General features: G+C 51.3%; 1 protein-coding gene across 1 annotated transcript in view; it reads left to right on the top strand.

Moving 5' to 3' along the window:
* AMPD3 (adenosine monophosphate deaminase 3) overlaps positions 1–19,562 on the top strand; it is a 39,858-nt gene extending 20,296 nt beyond the window's left edge. Inside the window, exons 6-15 of the mRNA XM_090264080.1 lie at positions 1,746–1,875; positions 6,494–6,688; positions 8,053–8,184; positions 8,731–8,894; positions 9,629–9,755; positions 12,415–12,578; positions 13,701–13,821; positions 14,922–15,095; positions 16,552–16,662; positions 17,695–19,562. Coding sequence (XP_090120206.1) covers positions 1,746–1,875; positions 6,494–6,688; positions 8,053–8,184; positions 8,731–8,894; positions 9,629–9,755; positions 12,415–12,578; positions 13,701–13,821; positions 14,922–15,095; positions 16,552–16,662; positions 17,695–17,871 — 1,495 coding nt within the window. The 3' untranslated portion in view covers positions 17,872–19,562. The remainder of the gene's footprint in view (positions 1–1,745; positions 1,876–6,493; positions 6,689–8,052; positions 8,185–8,730; positions 8,895–9,628; positions 9,756–12,414; positions 12,579–13,700; positions 13,822–14,921; positions 15,096–16,551; positions 16,663–17,694) is intronic.
* Positions 19,563–19,808: the final 246 nt, after the last annotated feature.

Raw genomic sequence — 19,808 nt, 5'->3', positions numbered from 1 at the left:
CACCCCTTTGCTCTGGGTTTTCTTGCACTGAAACCATCCCAGAAAGAGTGGTTACCCTTTACCCAGTGATCTGTGGGTTTCTGCAATTCTCCATCACAGGCTGCCATATTCTTAGAGTTGGTATTACCTGTCTCGCATGCATGCGTGTGGAGTTTCTGTTTGCTGGTGGCCACCTGTGCACCTTAGAATGGCTGTCACCCTTCTTCCCAGGCATGATGGCAGCCTTGCTCAGTGACCAGTCCAGGGCATTCCTGTAGATGGTGGAGGAGCCATGGAGACTGTTGCTTCAGGGGTTAGGTTTTCTGTGTTTCTGGAGGGGACAGTGCAGGGATCCTGGGAGCTTTGTGCCACACCCCCCGTGATGCTTGGGGGCTCGGCTTGTACCAACCTGGCAGGCGGTTGCCTTCTTGAATTTGGCCCCTCACTTTTTGGTGAGCGATGGAAGTCCAGCATGACTGGACGCTGAGTGGCTGTGCTGTGTGTGCTCAGGTAGGACTAGCAGCCTGGGGGAGGGAGAGGGTGCAGATTACCCCTGAGGAACTTCTTTCTTGCTCTGCCTTTTGGGTTTTGCTGGGATTGGGCATGAGGCCAGTCTCCAAGGGAGAGAGTGGGCCTGAGGGGGATGGGAAGATGGCTCTGGCTCCTCACTGATCTGAGGGCAGATAAGACCTGGGAAGTGGGAGGGAAAGTTCCTGAGAGGCTCCCTCAGCCACTGTGAGGAGCTTTGAGGGAAAGCCTTGGGAGAGGGGGTGTGTGTTCAGTGGCTGTTCTGTCTGAAACCTGCTGGGGAGAGGGCCTGGGTGAGAAGACCTTTGAAATCTGAGACACTCCTGTGCTCCTCTCTGGGGCTCTTCATGGAAGGCTGAGTGGATGCTCCTGGAGCGGAGCAGACCGGCTGTTGGTGGGGGGCACCAGGAAGCAGGTGGCATGAACTGTGGTTGAGGGCTGTGTTTGGCTGTGGACACAGCCATGTGGTGAGGCATCGGGCTGGGTGTGGGCTGGCAGTTGGCCTCAAGCTGCGAGCACCACCACCCCCAGTGGGTTTTTGCCAGCTGGTGGGGGCATTGGTTTTAGCAGAGATTTGTATCCTAGTAACAAGCATCTCTGCATTCCTCATCTGCCCACAATGCGAACCTCAGAGTCGAGAGGTCCTTGGGTCTCAGGGTTGTGGGGGAGGCCATTTGGTCAGAGGGTGGTTTCTCTGCATGCCAAGGTAGGCAGGTCACACCTGATAGTTTGACTGTATTATTGATCTCCTGGGCAGAAGTTGAACTCCTTTCAAAGAATTAAAGGTGGCTGAGGATAGATGGGAGGAAAAGAAAAGGAAAGGGTGAAGGAGGGAGATTTTATTGAGCATCCACTGCGCTCAGAGGCAGGCCTTTCAATGCATAAACCAGTTGAACCCTCCTGCGAATCATGGGCATTGCCAGCTCCATGTTTACTCATGGGAAGTAGAGGCTCGAGATCGACTGGCCGAGCACCTAGAGCTAGAACTAAAAGAGCCTGTGTGAGGCTGCAAGGTCAGCGCCACGGCCCTGGATCAGCTTCCCGCTCATTTCAGAGCACGTGGATGCAGTGGTCCAGCTCAGCGGGGTCGGTAGAAAGCTGGAACCGCCTCACCCCTCCCTGCCCCATCCTGACCTTGCACCCAAGGGTCGGCCCCTGCACACGTGGGGGGGCTCCAAACTGGGGAGCTTGATGAGACTTCCCCTCAGCTATGGTTTCTCCTCCTTCCCAATCTGCAGGAAAACATACTGTCATCGACGACTGAACTTTCTGGAATCCAAGTTTGGCCTTCATGAGATGCTAAATGAAATGTCCGAGTTCAAAGAGCTGAAGAGTAACCCCCACCGAGACTTCTACAACGTGAGAAAGGTGCGCTCGGGGGCCAGTGTTCAGACCCCTCCCGGTCACCTCCCAACCTACTGGCGTGCTCTTGTGTGACCTTCCTTGGCCAGAGCAGTGTGATGTGTATGTGCAGAAGGGAGACCAGCATGCTACCTTCTGGGTGGCAGGCCACGGTGCTCTGTATCTGTTGGAGTGTGCCCTCTTCCTTCGAAATTAGGAATCACCTATTCATTGGTAATGAGTTGATGCCAGGTTATTTTTAAGGTAGAGGATGCATTAAATTCATCATGGAGGAAAGACTGACCTCTTTGGACTTGGGAGTTTGTGATTTTGCTTCCTTTGGGATCGGGTGTATTTAAAAAGTACGTGCTCCCGCCTGTCCCTCTGAGAGAGCTCAGCCTGGGCTCAGGTTGTAAATGATCTTGGTCTCTGGCTTCTGCATTTTTTCCATTGAACTAACATACACTGAGGCAAGGGGTTGTTGCTAAGCATGGGGCATTTGATGTTGAACACGAGTCACTTCTGTCTACAAGAAGTTCCAAGTCCTTTGAGACAGGAGTGGCTTTGGGAAGAGGCCGGAGCTGAGATGACTTAGGAGCAGGATTGAGCCAGGAGGAGGGTGGGGAGGGAGAAAGGAAGTGATGGCCTCCCAGGCAGAGGTAACAGCACTGCCGGTGCCAGCAGAGAGGGAGAGTGGTGTTGGAGAGGAGAGGGGCTGAGGTGCATGTTGGCATAACTGCACATAGCGCAGTGTGGCTGGACTCAGGTGTAGGGGGGAGGGTGGAGGGAGGGAGGCTGCAGGGGTGTGTGGGGTTCTGGATCATGCAGGGGCCTGTGCAGGGAGGCGGCTGGGGTATGGCAATTAGCTGGGAGAGAAGCTCATGGGGGGGAAGGGTGGGGATTAGGCTGCCTGCCTGGAGGAGGACTGGCTATAGCTGAGTCACAGGAGAGCCATCATCTCCTAGGGGCCCCTGTCCTAGAGGGGACCTCTGGAGGACTGCCCCTCCCTGGATGTGCTTTGACGGGAGGAGTAGGGCCAGGAGGATGTGGCTTCTCTGGGAAAGCCCAGGTCGGGCTGGCAGTACTCAGCAATGGTAGACAGAAGGCTCCCTCTGGGGAGGCCCCAGGATCATGCCTGTTAAGCATCGTGGAGTCTGGCATGGACTCCCACATGGACGGGGCCCTTAAGAAATGAGAGTGAGGCTCCAGCTCATGGCCTGTGAGGCTTATGGAAGCGTTTGGGGATTTCCAGACAGAGGTGAAAGGATGTATGTAGACACCACCTAACTGGCATTTGCACCTTCAAGAACCGTTTGTTCCTTCTCTGTGAGCCTCAGATGTTCAGACAGGTGGGTGCCTCCATGTCTACGCCAGCTCCTCTCAGCCCTGCCCAATGCACCCTCCATGTCCAGCATGTGTCCAGGTGGGGGTCCAAGCCCAATGCTGTCCCACCCTTCGTGTATGAGTGCTCTGGGCCTGGCTGCCTCCTGCTGCCTAGGGCCAAGGGGCCCCAGCTGATAGCGCTGGTTCTGACCCTGTTTGCTTCTGAAGTGGGCCCCAGTGCATGTTCTGGGCCAAGCGGCTGCTGTCTGGCTCCAGTGTGGGAGAGTCCTTATGGGGCTCTGTTACAGGCCAGGGCCATCCTCAGGGTTCCATGTCACTCTGGGGTGAATGGGCTATCTGGACAGAGATGGCCTTGACCCCTGTCCTGTGACACTGAAACAGTGTCCAGCTGCCTGTCGCTATGAAAGCCAGTACTCAAGAGGCAGGTTGCTAATGTAAAGGAAAGTGGTTTATTTGCAGATGCCGGCCATCTGGATGATGGGCGACTCATGTCTGAAAGTCCATCTCTACCTCTCATTGGAGGCAGAGGTTCTTTACGTGCAGATGAGCTCAGTCCATTCCGATACACAGTGATGGTCCTGTTTGCATCATCTGGGTTTAGTCACCGTGGCTCTACCATTGAAGGTCAGCAAATCTTCTGGAGCTGGGATGCCCGAAGGAGGTCAGGGTCTGTATCTTCCTTTTTTTTTTTTTTTAAGATTTTATTTATTTGAGAGAGGGGAAGAGAGTGAGAAAGAGAGGGAGAGAAACATCAGTGTGTGGCTGCCTCTCGTGTGCCCCCAACTGGGGACCTGGCCTGCAACCCGGGCATATGCCCTGACTGGGAATCAAACCAGCGACCCTTTGGTTTGCAGGCCTGCGCTCAATCCACTGAGCCATGCCAGCCAGGGGTATCTGTAATTTGAAGTTAGTTCCTAGGACTCTTATATGATACAAACATGCTGTTCATCTGCAAGCTACACATTAGTCTGAGTCAGCACTTACAGAAACAATGTCAAAAGAATGGTGGTGTGGGTTACAATTTCCCACTGTTACAGTTTTCCATTGTTACAATATAATCACCTGTTCTCCAGCATCACAGCCCATAAATACAGGCCCAGGCCTGCTCTGAGTCAGGCCTCTGGCAGCCCTTCCCTGCCTCCTTGGGTTGACTATTTTATCTTACCCTGAAAGCTACTACTATGGGAGGAGAGCTGGCTCTCTGAAATCCAGGGTGGCCTCCACATTCCCGAGGTGGCTAGCAGTGTCGTGGGGATGTGCCAGGACCATGCTCTGAGGAGCTGTGCACGGCCACGATGTGGGTGTGATATCTGTGAAAGTACCTGCAACATTGCAGCAGGCCACGGGTTATGACTCCGTGAGGCCTGACCAGCAGAACTGTGTAACTGAGATGATTGTTTTCTGCTCAGAAGAGAGGCTGAGTGTTTGCTGCTTGGGAGTTGGGTAGAATTGGGCCTTATCCACTCTGGTTTGTATCATATCAAGGACAGCGAATAGGTTTCATGTTCTGTGCCAAACAACCAATCAGGAGCGGCTACCTCAGGCTGCTCCCAAAGCTTAGTGAAAAGAGTGCTGTAATGGATTATTGATGTCTGCCATGGGTATGGAAACAGTCACTGTTGGCTTAGGGGCCAGTCCTGTTTGTTCAGACCTGAATGTTAGATGAAAAAAGGAATGTGCTTGGATCTTCCGGCAAATTAAAAACACTGACATCCAGTGATGTCTTTTACTAGTTCTCAAAATAATCATCTTGGAGATTTTGAAGTTTGGATGCTTTCTGGATTGTCCAGTTGGTTTCCTCCCTCATCTTGTGACTCAGGGGAGTAAAGACATACTGTACTCCTGCTGTGTCACTGGTAAGCTGCAGGTCATGACCCGAAAACCCAGAAGGTGCTGAGTCATGCTGGATGCTCTAAGCCAAGCTGACCTCCTCCTTTGTATCCACATGAACCCAGCCCATCCCTGAGGTGCCGGAGCCTTTGCACTGCGCTTTCAGTGCTTTGAATGGTTTCTTTTCTCTGATGTCCAGTAGTCTGTCTTTCTGTATTAATGGCAGGAAGGGCCTTGATGAGTGACAGAGGCTGGCTGGTGTAATGCTCTGAAAGGTTCAGTAGATCAAATGTCTGGTCTGGCATGACTTGGAGATGCCTGGCCAGCGTGGACAGCATTCGCAGGCCCCGAGCTCAGCCGCCTCCTCGCCCCAGCCGTGACAGAGTGCCCAGTGAGCCGCAAAAGGAACTGCAGAGGGCAGTGTGGCAGCCAGCAGTACCCTGTCCTGTGAGGCTGCTGCCACCCTCCCTGGGAACCTACCTAAAGCCTTTTGGGTGCTTGGAAGCAGAGCCAGAATGCCCATTCAGACCTTAGGTTATCCTCAGCTTAGCCAGTGCTTTGATTCTTTGAAGCTGGTAGCTGAAACGAAGGCTCGGGGTTCCAAGAGAGGTCAGTAGGTAGAGTGGGATCCTGTGGGCCCTCAGGGTTCTATGAGGATGTGGATATCATCAAAACTATTGGGACCTATTATGCCTGTTCATTTGTTTATTCACCCATCCATTGATTTAACTAATACATCATATCAGGCTCTGGGGAAGGTGCTGGAGACTTAGATCCTTCAGACACAGTCCCTGTCCTTGAGGAGCTCCCAGTCTGGTGAAGGAGTAGCCAGGAAAATATGAGTGGATCAGGAGGACATGCACAGTACAGGGCGAGTCTGTGCTAGGTTTCCCAGGGTGGGTAAGGGAAAGACTCATCAGCTGTGCTTGGGGGATTGGGACTGGCTTTCAGGTGGAGGTTGCAGGAAATGTTCAGGGGCATGAGGTTGATGAGTAAAAAGGGAGGAATGCCAGGCTGAGGAAATGCGTGGGCAAAGTGATGTGGTGTGGAGTAGCCTGGGGCCTCGGGCACCTGGAAATGGTATCACGGCTGGAGCAGAACACAGGGCAGTGGCAGGGGACAGTTAAGGCTTGACGTCAGCCTTGAATCCCAGGCTAAGGAGCTGGAGCTTAATCTTGGAGATGAAGGGCACTGATGTTTTGTTAACAGGAGAGTGGCCAGATCCAATCTATAATTTAAAAAGATCTCTTGATGCTGGAAGGAGATGGATTGGACAGGAAGGCTATAGGGAAGGAGACCAGTTCCAAAGTCTAGAGAAGAAACGGAGGTGGGACATCTAGGCATTGGTGGCAGCTGCCTCCATGGCCCAAGAGGTGCTGAGGCTCTGTGCTCCACATCAATGTTGGGAGCCCTGACTCTTGTTGCCAGAGGAGGTGCCCCGGCTCAGGGAGGGGTGGGCTTTGTGTTGCAGGTGGACACGCACATCCATGCGGCTGCCTGCATGAATCAGAAGCACTTGCTGCGCTTCATCAAGCACACATACCAGACGGAGCCTGATAGAATTGTGGCCGAGAAACAAGGCCAGAAGATCACCTTGCGGCAGGTGTTCGACAGCCTGCACATGGACCCTTATGACCTCACTGTGGACTCGCTGGACGTCCACGCGGTGAGTGAGCTTCTGCCCTGGTGCCTCCAGAGGTCCTGGCTGGGGACTCTGTCCCACGAAGAGAAGCCATGGTTGTGCTGGGGGAGAGGCTGACTGTGTAAGCAGCTCTTTCTCTTCTAGCTGGGGAGGCTGGGAGAGACCATTTGGCCTCAGAATAGCAGGGTAGGAGCCACCCTGGAACAGGGAACAAGAGTATGCAAGTTGGAGTCAGGCAGGTCCCAGTTCTAATTCCACTCTGTCACTTAGGAGTTGTGTGCCCTTAAGGAACTCATGTTTTTATTTCCTTGCCTAGAAAATGGTGAATGTCACATGCTTATTGACATTTCAGTCATTAAAATACTAAATGGTGGTGCAGCTACTACAGAAAACAGTATGGCGTTTTCTCAAAAAGTTAAATATAGAATTACCATAGAGTCCAGCAGTTTCCTAGGCATGTACCCAAGAGAATCAGAAGTAGAGACTAAAATTGATACTTGCACATCAAGGCGTATAGCAGCATTATTCACAATGGCCCAAAGATAGAAGCAACCCTAGTATCCATCAATAGATGAATAAAAAAAAAAAAGTGGTATAGCCATGCAATGGAATATTTTTCAGCCTTAAAAAGTAATAAAGTCTGTTATCTGCCACAATATGGATAATTCTTAAAAACATTATGCTAAGTCAAAGAAGCCACATACAAAAAGACAAATAGTGTTTGATTCCACTTGTATGAGTTAAATAGAATAGGCAAGTTCATAGAGGCAGAAAGGAGAAGAGAGGTTCCTAGGGGCTGTGAGGAAGGAGAGAAGGGGGAGTTATTGTTTCATAGGTACAGAGTCTCAGTTTAACACGGTGAAGAGTTCTGGAGATGGATGGCGATGATGGTTTTGCAACAATATGAATGTATTTTACACCCCTGAACTGTACCCTCAAAAATGGTTATGATAGTAAATTTTATGTATATTTTACCACAATAAAAAAACTCTGTGTTGAAGAATGAGATAAGGTGGAAAAATGCCTTATGAAGTATAAGTGGTAATAGGACGCTAGTTATGGGTTGTTCAGTAGTTCAGTACTCTGCTCACTCAGCCAGCCATGCTTTTAGCCATCGTAGCTTAGAGCACAAGGCCCCCTGGTACTCCTTCCCAGGAGGCCTCACAGAAGGGCCCCAAGGCTGACTGAGTGAGGACCCATGGTCCTGGCCGCAGGACATTCCAAGGTTTATGCAATGAGCTCAGCTTCCTGTCCGATGCCATGAAATTGGGAGAGAGCGTGTCTTTCAGTGTGGCATGCGTAAGGCCACCCTGCAAAGGCCTGAGAGGGAATGCATGTGGCGCTGCAGAACAGTGGGGTGAGTCTGGCTGGTGGTCTCCTCTCTCCAGGGCCGGCAGACATTCCATCGCTTTGACAAGTTCAACTCTAAATACAATCCCGTGGGGGCCAGTGAACTGCGGGACCTGTATTTGAAAACTGAAAACTACCTGGGAGGAGAGTACTTTGCGCGGATGGTCAAGGTGAGTGAGCCCTCCCCGATCCAAGCTCTCCCCAGATACCTGACAGCATCACAAGTAGGGGCCGCGTACGACCTCTCTGCTGTCTTCTTCCCACTGAATCCCTGTCCATCCACCACCCAGTGCCTCTGAGGCAGAGGTGTTCAGGGTGCAGTGCTCCAGCTGGGGCTGCCAGCTCCTGAGCCTGGGCAGGTTGGGGCTGCGTGTCCACTGTGCCGACTGCAGGCAAGAGCAGGGGTAGGGTACCCCTCGCGGGAGCACTCACAGCATCCAGCCTTGCTGCCTTGTCTGTTTGCAGCCTGAGCTTGGCTGGGAGCAGCTTAGCTCCATGTGGAGCTGTGTCTGCTGCCTGGCCTGGTTATGCGTGTGATGGTGCAAACCCAGGGCCTTTCTCTGCAGGAAGGAGCCTCTGCTGAGGCGAGTGAGTACTGACTTGGCAGCAGGGTGATGTAGATGAGGCCTCCCCCGCCTAGGAGCAGGTGGCTGAGGGAGCTACAGGACCCAGCAGCTGGGTGCTGCAGGCCTGACCTGAGCTTTTCTTGGTGCCAGGAGGTGGCCCGGGAGCTGGAGGAGAGCAAGTACCAGTACTCAGAGCCACGGCTCTCCATCTATGGCCGCAGTCCCGACGAGTGGCTCAGCCTGGCCCGCTGGTTCATCCAGCACAAGGTCTACTCACCCAACATGCGCTGGATCATCCAGGTGCCCCGGATCTAGTAAGTGAGGGGGCCCACTGTCTGCCTGTGCTCCCTGGGGCCCCAGCCTGTCCTGCCTGGGCCGCTGAGTCTGCACTGTTGAGATGTCGCACCTGTTCCAGGGCCACCGTAGGCCCCTTCTCCCCAGGGATTTTCCTATAGGAAGGGTGGTCAGCAGAGACGCCTTTGTGACAAACTCTTACTCTTTAAAGAACACCTGTGTGCACGTGCCTGGCAGGAACTACTGCCTGTCTTCTCACTGCAGAATGCAGATGTCCTTTTTGGGCCTGCATTGCTGGCCCTCTCCCTGGATCAGACTCAGACCACCGCTGTCCTCTCCCGTTGTCTGGCTGATGTGGGGGCTCGTGGCTCTGGATGGGCTGGGGCTTGTGGTTTAGGGGAACTGAGCTGAGTGGCAGAGAGTTTGGATTTCTTGGGCAATAAGAAGGCTCATCTCTCAGACCTGTGCTCAGCCTGAATCCCTCCTGCATTCTCCCAATATGGCCTTGGGCTTGAGAAAGCTCTCTGATGGGCTTGGGTAGATGCTGGGTTTGCCACCTAATACCTGGTATTGCAGAAGTTGCTGGGAGTTGGAAAGGAGGGAAAGGATTTGTCTGTGTTCAAGCCACGTCCCTGACTCGACTCTGAGTGTTGAAATGGTGACACGAGCTGCCTGAGGAAGTGACTGAGGTCAATCTCAGACAGGCCAGGGGGGCTGTGGGGTCCACCTTGACCATCGTCTTTGCTTCCCCCAGTGACATATTTAGGTCAAAGAGGCTGCTGCCAAGCTTTGGGAAGATGCTGGAGAACATCTTCCTGCCCCTTTTCCAGGCCACAATCGACCCCCAAGATCACCGAGAGCTTCACCTCTTCCTCAAATATGTAAGTGCAGGTGGTGTCCTGCATGATGTGCACAGCGGCCGAGAGAGAAGAGGATTCCCTGTGGGTCAGCTCAGGCTTCCTGTCTCAGATCCTGTCACTCCTGGGCCCCCGGCATGGCGTTGCCAGCCCCAGGAGGCTGAATTTTTGAAGTAACACTTTCTCCCACCTGTCTCCTCAGGGGCTGCCCTGGGGGTGAGGGCGGGTGCTGGGCAGGCAGCAGGGGGCAAGGACGAGGAACCAGCTCCTGGCCAGGTGGGGCTGGCAAGTCTGGATCCTGCCTCAGCATCACCAAGCAGCAGCCCCCAGCTCCTTTAGAAATGCAGACATTTCAGCTCTCCCACTTTTACCTAGAAAGTCAGTTCTCGCACCTCAAGTACACAAGCCCCACAAAATGTATTTATCTTCCATATCTGGTTAGTGATGAGAGGGGGAGAGAAGGGATGTGGGAGAGACCTAATCAGAAAGGGCAGAAGAGGGGTAGGAGCCGGTTGCTTGCTGTGTGCCTGGCAGGGAGGTAGCTGGAGGTATTGAGGAGCAAGTTCGGAATCTGGCAGAGGTTATGGAGATGATTTCCGACAAGGAGGGAGGCAGGGAAGATGCCAGAGGGCCATGGGGTGGGGTGACAGTATGTGTGTGTGGGGGTGGGTAGGAGGAACTACTAGGAAAGGGTTTGAACAAGCTGAGGGACATCCTTGAATTTGTTTTAGACAAACAGCATCCTGGCTGTTGTATGGTGAGTGGCCTGGGACAGAAGGTGGCTGGAGGTGGGGGAAGGGTCAAGAGCAAAGCCAGGGGCCTGATCCGGCCATCAGGCAGAGGGCGGGGGCTTGAACTAGCTGTGATGCCTCGGTCACTGCTTGCTGCCTGCTCCGGGGTCCGCACCGTGACACGATCGTGCTGCAGCCTCATGCCTGCCCTACTTTACACCGTGGTTGGTGGTAATAGTAAGCAGTATTTGTGTGTTGGGTGCGTTCGGCCCCATGTGACATGCTCTCCAGGGACCGTCTCATTTAACCCCCACCCCTGCGCTGTGAAGCTCCGAGCTCCAGCTGACACGGGAGGAGATCAAAACTAACGAGTGGCAGATCTGAAACGCATCACAGCCAGGTGCCTGACTCCCGAGCAGGTGCCATCGTGCCCACTGCACTGTCGCCTACGTGAGAGAAGTGTGGCGTGTGTGGGAGGCAGGCGGGGGCCCCGGCGGGGCGGTGGGCGTGGGTGCAGGTTGACAGGGCCTGGGCAGAGCCTGAAGGAGAGCTAGGGGGAGAAGTCTGGGCCCTCCTGGTGCCTGGTGGTCTTGGGGAGTGGATAGTGCGCCTTGCAGGGGCCACTGCTCACCGTGGGGGAAGAGTGGGCTTGAGGAGGAGGAGGAAGAGTTAATGTCCAGTGTGAGGCCCTGCATTTGTTGGTTATGGAGCTCAGTAGAGGGGCTGACGTCACCCCATGCTGGGCCCTGAGAGTTCCGGCGGGGCCTGGAGCTAGTGAGCACAGAGCAGAGCTTGAGCGTCTCCCTGGCTCCCCGCACCCCTCCAGGTCATGCTGAGACTATAGTGGGGACTCTCGTTCTTTTGACACATATGGCTCTGTGACAGGGAAGATTCTGGCAAGACCCTCATGGTTCCTTGCTCCTTTGGGAGAGGCAGTAGACCCAGCTGGGGCTTGGGCTTGGGCTGGGAGCCCCCCAGTTTGGGCCAGGTGTGGAGCAAAGTGGGCAGTTTTCAGAAGCCCCTCCCTGAGCACTGCTGTGGGTGAGTAGAAGGAGGGACACATGTTAGCAAAGCTGCCTCCCCTGCTGGCTATGAGGCTGCGTCCTCATAGGTACATTTGTGGCCAGGCCTGGCCTCTGGGATCAGGTGACTAGGAAGCCTATGTGAGTAGGGTGGGGCCCCTGGGGCCCCCAGCTGAGCTTCTCTGGCCTGGTGCAGAGGTTCCCAGGGAAGAGCTGGTGAGCAGAGCCACCTCCTCCCAGAACCATCGCTCAGCCTTCCAAGGGTCACACGGATGGGGCCCACCTGGGCCTGTTTGTGAAGCATCTGGGTTGTTTTTCCATGACCACCCTGGGACATGCCCGAGGGCGTTCCCCACCTACAGCCCCTGAGTCCAGGCGCTGAGCGCATTTGGGCTCGGAGCCTGATGGTCTCACCGGACCAAGCTGCTTAAAGGCCACGGCCCTGGCCTGCTCACAGCCACGCCCTCCCTCACAGGCCCACTCTGAGGATTGAATTAGCTGGTGTGTGGTAAGCGCTTCACGTGGGGCGTGATGTGCAGTAGGTGCGTGGGACATGCCTGTCCCTGTCCCCCTCAGAGTGGCTGTCCCTGCTGCTGATGGCAGTGGCCGCCCGGCAGCGCTGGCCTGCTCCTTGGCACAGCAGGGGAACGGGCAGTGGGCACGGCTGCCTCACCGTTCACCTGGCCTGAGTGCCCTCGCCATCGCCCCTGCCATACCGGGGCCCAGCGCTCTCCAGCCTGGCCTTCTGGGTGCCTTTGGAAGCCCTGGAGCAATAGATGGTGGCCTTGTGCCCACTCCCCATCCCTGGGAGTAAAGTGCCTCAGGCGGCCCCGGGGTCCCCAGCTGGGTGTGACCCTGAGAGGCCTGGACCCCAAGGCCTCTGGCAGCTCACCGGTCTCGGCTTGATGCAAGACCCTTTGTCCTGCCCAGGTGACGGGGTTCGACAGTGTGGACGATGAGTCCAAGCACAGCGACCACATGTTCTCAGACAAGAGCCCCAACCCGGACATCTGGACCAGTGAGCAGAACCCGCCCTACAGCTACTACCTGTACTACATGTACGCCAACATCATGGTGCTCAACAATCTCCGCAGGTGGGTGAGCTGGGCCTGTGCACACGGCCACGGGCCCTCGTACCTCAGACCCAGGGACGTGTCCCAGCCTACCACACAGGGCCACTTACACATGCAGTCACGCCCACGACAACAGATGCAATTGATCGTACATACCACGTAGCCAAACCCCATGCCTGTACACACACATGTTCACACACCCACTAGCACCTACATGTGTACCTGTCCATCCCTGATATGATACAGACATGGACGTGCAAACACACATGCATGTTCACTTAACACCACATCAAGTGCCCACATGTGCAACTATTCATGCAACAAATTAGTACACCTGCTATGTGACAGGCTCTGTCCTAGGCACCGAATATATCACAGGGGACAAAGCAGACTAAACCCATGCCCTCATGGAGCTTACACCCAATGGTCTCACATGCATAGACTCCCACCGGTGCACACACACAGATGAGGCCCACGTGGCAGGAGTTGGGTGCTGCATGCATAGGACACTGAGCCATCTGTTCCCCTCCCCGCAGGCTCAGCATCGCGCCCACACCTGCTGGCCCCTGGGGCCTCACTAGCTCAGCCTAAGCCAAGGCTAGTTTTGGGGGTGGAGGTTTTGAATGGGACTCTGAAAGAACTGGGCCTGGTGTTGGGAGGGGGCAGTCTGGGCTGAGATTTTGGACATGGGGCCTCTAGTTCTAGCTCTGCCACTGATCAGCTCAGTGGCTTCTAATGTCTCACTCTACCCTCTGGGTTCTCTGGGTTTGTCCATTTGTATAACAAAGTTGGACTCAATGGTTTCTCATGGCTTTTCCTCCTCTGAACATCTATGAATCGGGGCTCCAGGACTGGTGAAGAGGAAGGGGAGGAATGGATGGAGGATAGGGTAGGGGCTTCTACCACGAGGTTCCCTCTTGGTTCCCCGGGGATGATGTCTCTTAATGCTGAGGCATCTGGGCCTGGCCTCTGCATTTTGGGAGGGGCAATTTCCAGGGTGCCCTGGCTCTGCTGTGCTGACTCTGCCAGGGGTGACTGTCTCCCCTGGAGTTGGCTATGAGCTAGGATCCCAGCCTGTGGAGCCCTGGGCAGTGTGGCCCAGGAGTTCTTGCTGAGCAAGAGCCTGCCTCACTTGTTCTGCAGGGAGCGAGGTCTGAGCACGTTCCTATTCCGGCCTCACTGTGGAGAAGCTGGCTCCATCACCCACCTGGTGTCTGCTTTCCTGACTGCTGACAACATCTCGCATGGGCTGCTCCTCAAGAAGGTAACCGCGCTGTTCACAGACACTGCCCTTTAGTGCCAGTCCTGCCCTGGGCTCCCCTGAGGACGAGTGGGGTCTCCTGGGCTCTTGTTTGCCCCTTGGGGCTGTCTGTAGTCATCTTGGTTTCATATTTAATTATGAAAGTAGAATTATAAATTTGGATTTCCAAAACATGGGGAGATGGGGGAAAATGCCATATTGCTATTGCTTTAATAGAAACAGCTATTTATAGCTTTTCAGTTTCTCTAATTCCATCTTTTTTCCCCCAGAGCATATTTCTAAATGCTTATTATAATAATGAACAGATTTTTGGTTCCTTTTTTTGTCTGTTAACTTTGTATAATAAGCATTTTTTTATGCTGCAATATAGTTTCTCTGCTACTCATTCTGAAGGCCATTGGAAGGGTAGCCTGCCATTTGGATGGTTTGTAATTGATTCAACCAATCTAGTTGTTGGACAGAGTCCCAACTTTTCACTGATGTAAATAGCGCTACCATGAACTCTACATTGGGTCTTCTCCATCATCTGAATCACTCCCTAGGGGTGATGTTTGCTCAAACTGCTCCCCTGCTCTGGTCCTGGGGAGGTCTGACCACCTGTCACATTTCCGCATGGGGTAGGTGCTACATCAAAAAGCCACTCTGGTCTGCCCCTTCCCACTGCCGAGCTGGAGTGTTTATAGTCCCAATCTGAATGTTTGCAGTCAACGGAACAAAACTTCTTCTGGACTGACCAGCTGGGGTCAGCGCCTACCGGAGAGGAGCTGAGTATGCAGGTTGGGGTCAGCTGGGCCGTGTAGCTGCCCTTCCTGCCCTGAGCTGGGCCTCCACTTTGGAGGCAAGAGGGAGCACTTCCAGCATGAGACAGGAGGGCAGTCCCAGGGAGCGGTGGGCATGTGACGCAGGGCTGAGGTGAATGTAGACGTCAGGGGGAGGGTGGGTGTCCTGGCTTTGGGGAACTCGGGCTTGACTGGGGACTTGCACAGACACTGCCCAGGCCCCTGGCTTCCACTGATGATGCCGCCCCCCCCCCCTTCCTCCCTGTCTACCCTGTCCCTTCCCCTCTCAGGCCCTGTCACCTGAGTTTGGTCGTTCTTTTGCAGAGTCCGGTGTTGCAGTACCTCTACTACCTGGCTCAGATCCCCATTGCCATGTCGCCTCTTAGCAACAACAGTCTGTTCCTCGAATATTCCAAAAACCCTCTGAGGGAGTTCCTGCACAAGGGGCTGCACGTCTCTCTCTCCACCGATGACCCCATGCAGTTCCACTACACAAAGGTGAGGGCCTCAGGGGTCCCTGGCAGGCCGTCCTCCTGGCCTGTCCTGGGCACCCGAGCACACGCTCCGGCCTGCTCTCAGGGTCGGTTGGTGACAGCAGGTAAGTGCCTGATGAGGGACACTTGATGCCTCTCTATCTTATTCCTTTTCATGTGGAAAACAGGGATAAAATTCTCTACATCTACCTGTAATCTATTGTGAGGCTCCATTAAGATAACGAACCAAAGAGTCTAAAATAGCGTCTGCATATAGCATGTATTCAAAATGTTAGCTACCATTTTTGTTAATGCTATTATTATTATTATACCTCGGCTCTCTGGCGAAGGGAAAGGTGATCTCATGCACAGGCACCAGCCATTAGTGTGCCAGGCACATTTTGATGGTATTGGTAAGACAGCCACTGATTAGTGAAAACAGAAGTAAGTACCAGAGTCTTCCAGGACAGGTTCTCCAAGCTTCTGGTCCAAGACCCCTTTCTACCCTCAAGAACTGAGGCCCTGAGAGAGCTGTTGCCTACATGAGTTATATCTAGTGATATTTAACTGTGTTAGAAACTAATGAGAAATTGAAAAATGTTAACTCACTTAAAAATTACATTAATAAACCTATTAAATGTTAACATAAGCAGTTTTTATGAAAAATAAGCATATTTCCTAAAACAAAAAAATATATTCTGAGAATGGTATCGTTTTACATTTTTGAAAATCTCTTTAATGTCTGGTTTAATAGAAGACAGCTGGAGTCTCATATCTGCATTCAATCTGTTGTGATAAGTAAACCTTGTCTCCCAAAGATACGTAGTTAGAAAAGGGAGGACCTTTTAAAAGGCCTTGGGGACCCCTGGGAATCCTGGGACGACACATTTTAAGAGGCAGTGGGGTGGCGAAGAGGTAATGGAAGGGCTTGTGATTATTAGACATTTCACATCCCAGAAGATAGTGAAAGAAAGCGCAGCCCAAACCCAAATCCTTCGGGGGTGACCCTGTCTCACTACTGATACTTGGTCATTCTCATTCTTACTTAAGGTTCCATCTCTGCTCTTAGTACTTTACTCAGATTAACTTTTACTTTTGGGCGATCTTAAGAAAATGGTCTGTTAAATAAAAAACAAAGCTAGACAGCAGGTACTAAAGGTCTGGCTGACCCGGGCGGGAGACCGTCACAGGCGAGCAGGCTGGTGTTGCCGTGACCAGCCCAGTGCTTTGAACATGTGCCAGTTAACAAATACATATGTAGGTGTTCTTTGATGTACCTTGCCTTGGTAATCTGAGGTTTCACACACAAAAAGATCTTAGGAGTTTGTCATTTAAGGGGGAGGGTGTTGTTTGATTCTCCAGGTGCCAGTCATTATGTAAAAATTAAGTCCGCAGCATCTGATGTTTCTAGATTTGGAAATCTGTGAAGCGCTGAAATGGATCTTCTGCCATCTAATACATTTACTTTTGGGGGACTCTAGGAAGCGCTTATGGAAGAATATGCCATTGCCGCTCAAGTGTGGAAGCTGAGCACGTGTGACCTGTGTGAAATCGCCAGGAACAGCGTGCTGCAGAGCGGCCTCTCACATCAGGTACGGCGGGGGATGGCCCTCGGCCTCTCTGGGCCTTTCCACACGTGCACAATGGATGCCTGCGTACCTGGTGCTTTCCAGGCTCTGGGATCAGGGAGGAAGAGGACAAGCAGGGTCTCTGTCACGCTGAAGCTCATGTTCTAGGGGAGAATCCGGAGGGGGAGACTTCTGAATTTGCCTGGCTGCTCTGTCACCTTTTCCAGACCCCTACTCAAATGCCACCTCTCAGAGGCCTTCCCCGATCACCCATTCTACAACAGACACACTTCCCCATCCCTTCAATCTACTTTTCTTCATATTTATGATTTATCTTGTAATATGTAGTTACGTGTTTTTCTGTCTTTCCTTCTATAATGTAAGTTCCATTGGGGTGGGAACCGTTTTGTGTAGCATCATATCCCTATGGCCTAGAACAGTCCCTGGCATATCCTAGGCACTTAGTTATTTCTTGAATAGATGAATAGTACTTACGTTGACTAAAAAACTAGGGATGGGACCTGGACATCAGTAATTTTCTTTACAGCTTCCTAGGTGATGCTGATGTGCAGGGTTGAGAACCATTGCTCTAGATGGTGTCTTAGGTCCCCAGGTACCTCCTCTGGGTGATGGCTCTGGGACAGGAAGAGGGCTGCATCGGTGCTGCTCTTATTGATATTGATGCAGAGGAGTAAAGGCTGCAGGTTCACTCTGTGCACTTGGTTCCTTGGACTGGCTCTCCCCAAACACCCATCTACCCTTGTCAGCTCTTAGTCTTCACCTTGCCTTTGTCCTCACCAGCAGCAATCTTTCCTTTCTGATCAATGAAGGCATAGTTGGAAATGAAGGGAATTAATGTGGCTGTCAAGGTGACATCCTTGAGGACACGGAGGCCAGGAGGAATTTCCTAAGAGCCCCGTGGGGGAAGATGCCCTGATAGAGGACTGGTGTCAGGGGCATGTCTGATTTGGTGTGGCTAAATGCCAGAGCTGCCGTGCAGATATAGAAAGTGAATCTAAGGTGTATTGTTTCATTTTTATTTCTCTTGGCCCACAGGAAAAGCAAAAGTTTCTGGGACAACATTATTATAAAGAAGGGCCTGAAGGAAATGATATTCGAAAGACAAATGTTGCTCAGATCCGGATGGCGTTCCGATATGAAACCTTATGCAATGAGCTCAGCTTCCTGTCCGATGCCATGAAATCGGAAGAGATCACAGCCCTGACTAAGTAGGTCCAGAACTGGACGTGCATTTTAACTTCCCAGTTTAATTTCAAGTCTGCTGAGAGTAACAGTGTCAACATACCACACTAGGAGTTGTCCTCCAGTGAGAGATGATTCTGAAAGTCTTTCAAACCTAGTGATTTTGGTTGCACTGATCACTTTAAGATCTGACATACCCACTTCTGTTAGTATTTCTGAGTAACAGATGGTGACTACTCCTTGAGGACAGAGAAATGGACACTTGTCTGTACTTATTCCTAATTTTGCAAATATTTCTCTTGAAACCGCTAGTGCTTGCCCTGTTGGGCCCAGGATCTTCCCTGATCCAAGTGCCTACCGACATGGGGTCCCTGTGGTTTTCTGCCATGTTCCGCTATTGACCCTGCAGCGTAGTTGGTGGTTGTTCATTTCAGCCTCTGGCTGGCTGGCTGCCTTAAACAAAATCAATTTCAAAGCTCCCTTTCATAAAGGAACTACTTTGAGAGAATTAAAATAGACAACTTCCTTCTTTGTGTTTTTTATGCATTTCTTAAACTGTTTTATTTAGCCCTCCAGCCTCCTTTCTAATTAGGAAGCCAAATGTAGGCCTTGAAACAGTCAATCCTGTTCTGTGTCTTAGTTTCCTCATCTGAAGAGTGAAGGTTTGGACTAGATGAGAGGTTTTCAAATGAACCCCCTCCCAATTTCAGGGCTGGGAGGGCAAGGGGAGTGAGGTTGTGGGTGCTGCCTTTGCTTCTTCAAAGTGACTCTGCTTTCATCAAGTTTTTCATTGGGACTTCTACATATTTTTATGTGAACTCTGGACTCTGAAAAGCACTGGACTAGATGATCTCTGTTCCTTTGGGCTCTAAAACTCTATGATTTTAGCCCAATTATCATTTTACCTATGAAGAATTTGGGCCAGAAAAGTGAGATTAATTTAAGGTCACACAGCTAATAAGTAGTAGGACTAGAACTAGGTTTCCCTACTCCTTATCCAGTCCTTTCTCCACTATTCCATGAGGCCTCATAAATGTTATAATTTTTTTTATCACTGTAAACTGGTACATTTCTTTTTAAAGGCAAAATTTCTCCCTTAGTACAGTCTTTTTCAGAATATATAAGTGGTCCCAAGGGCCAGGTGGAAAGTATTTTTTAAGACTGATCTGAATTTAAGCTTTACCAATGTACTCTTCATCTGTGTTACTAGTGCCTGGTACATAGTAGGTGCTCAGTAAATGTAGGTTGACTAAATGAATTTCTCTTTTGGCAACTTTTTAAGGATATGTGCTCCTCGTACACAACACACTGCTCAAGGACTTGTTGTTTATTACAGTAGGCAAATGTGGACTATGGGACATCCTTCTGAATTACAGGGTTGGAAGAACCCTATTTTTGCCTGTCAAAATGCTTATTTTACCTCAGAATTTCTTGTCCTGTGACTTTATTTTATAATGCTTGTCCCTCCATTGGTCAACATAACATATGGAACAATAAATGTAGTTTTTTGTTTTTGTTTTTTTAACTAGGCAAATATATATACTATCTTACAGCTAATTAAGAAATTGAATGAAAACCCAGCATTTATTTTTGAAAAGCCCCGTTTGTACACATTTGCCCTAATATCACAAGCATTGTACAGTTTTTCATTGTTATTTGATCTGTATCAAGTATTTGTTTATAATTATTAAATAAAGTCTGTTAGGACGGTGGCTCAATAATTTAAAACTATTTCAAGTTAATACCATTTAAAGAAAACATTTAAGTTTTTTTACTGTAAGAAAGGACTGGGCATAATTAAAAACTATCAAAAAGCTTCGTTATTTTTCATGAAGACTCAGACATGGATGACATTCATTAGGAAAACTCAAAAATTTCAAACTGAAGCTCACTGGACCTAAAAGGTAAAACTTTGCTATCTTCTCCTCTAACTCCTGCTACATGTATTCATTTCATTTCCCTGGATA

This window comes from Furipterus horrens, unplaced genomic scaffold (genome assembly GCF_987537825.1).
Source record: "Furipterus horrens unplaced genomic scaffold, mFurHor1.1.pri manual_scaffold_2, whole genome shotgun sequence".
In the NCBI taxonomy this organism is placed as follows: Eukaryota; Metazoa; Chordata; class Mammalia; order Chiroptera; family Furipteridae; genus Furipterus; species Furipterus horrens.
The sequence above is the reverse complement of the archived record's forward strand: the minus strand, read 5'-3'. Positions and strand labels throughout refer to the sequence as shown.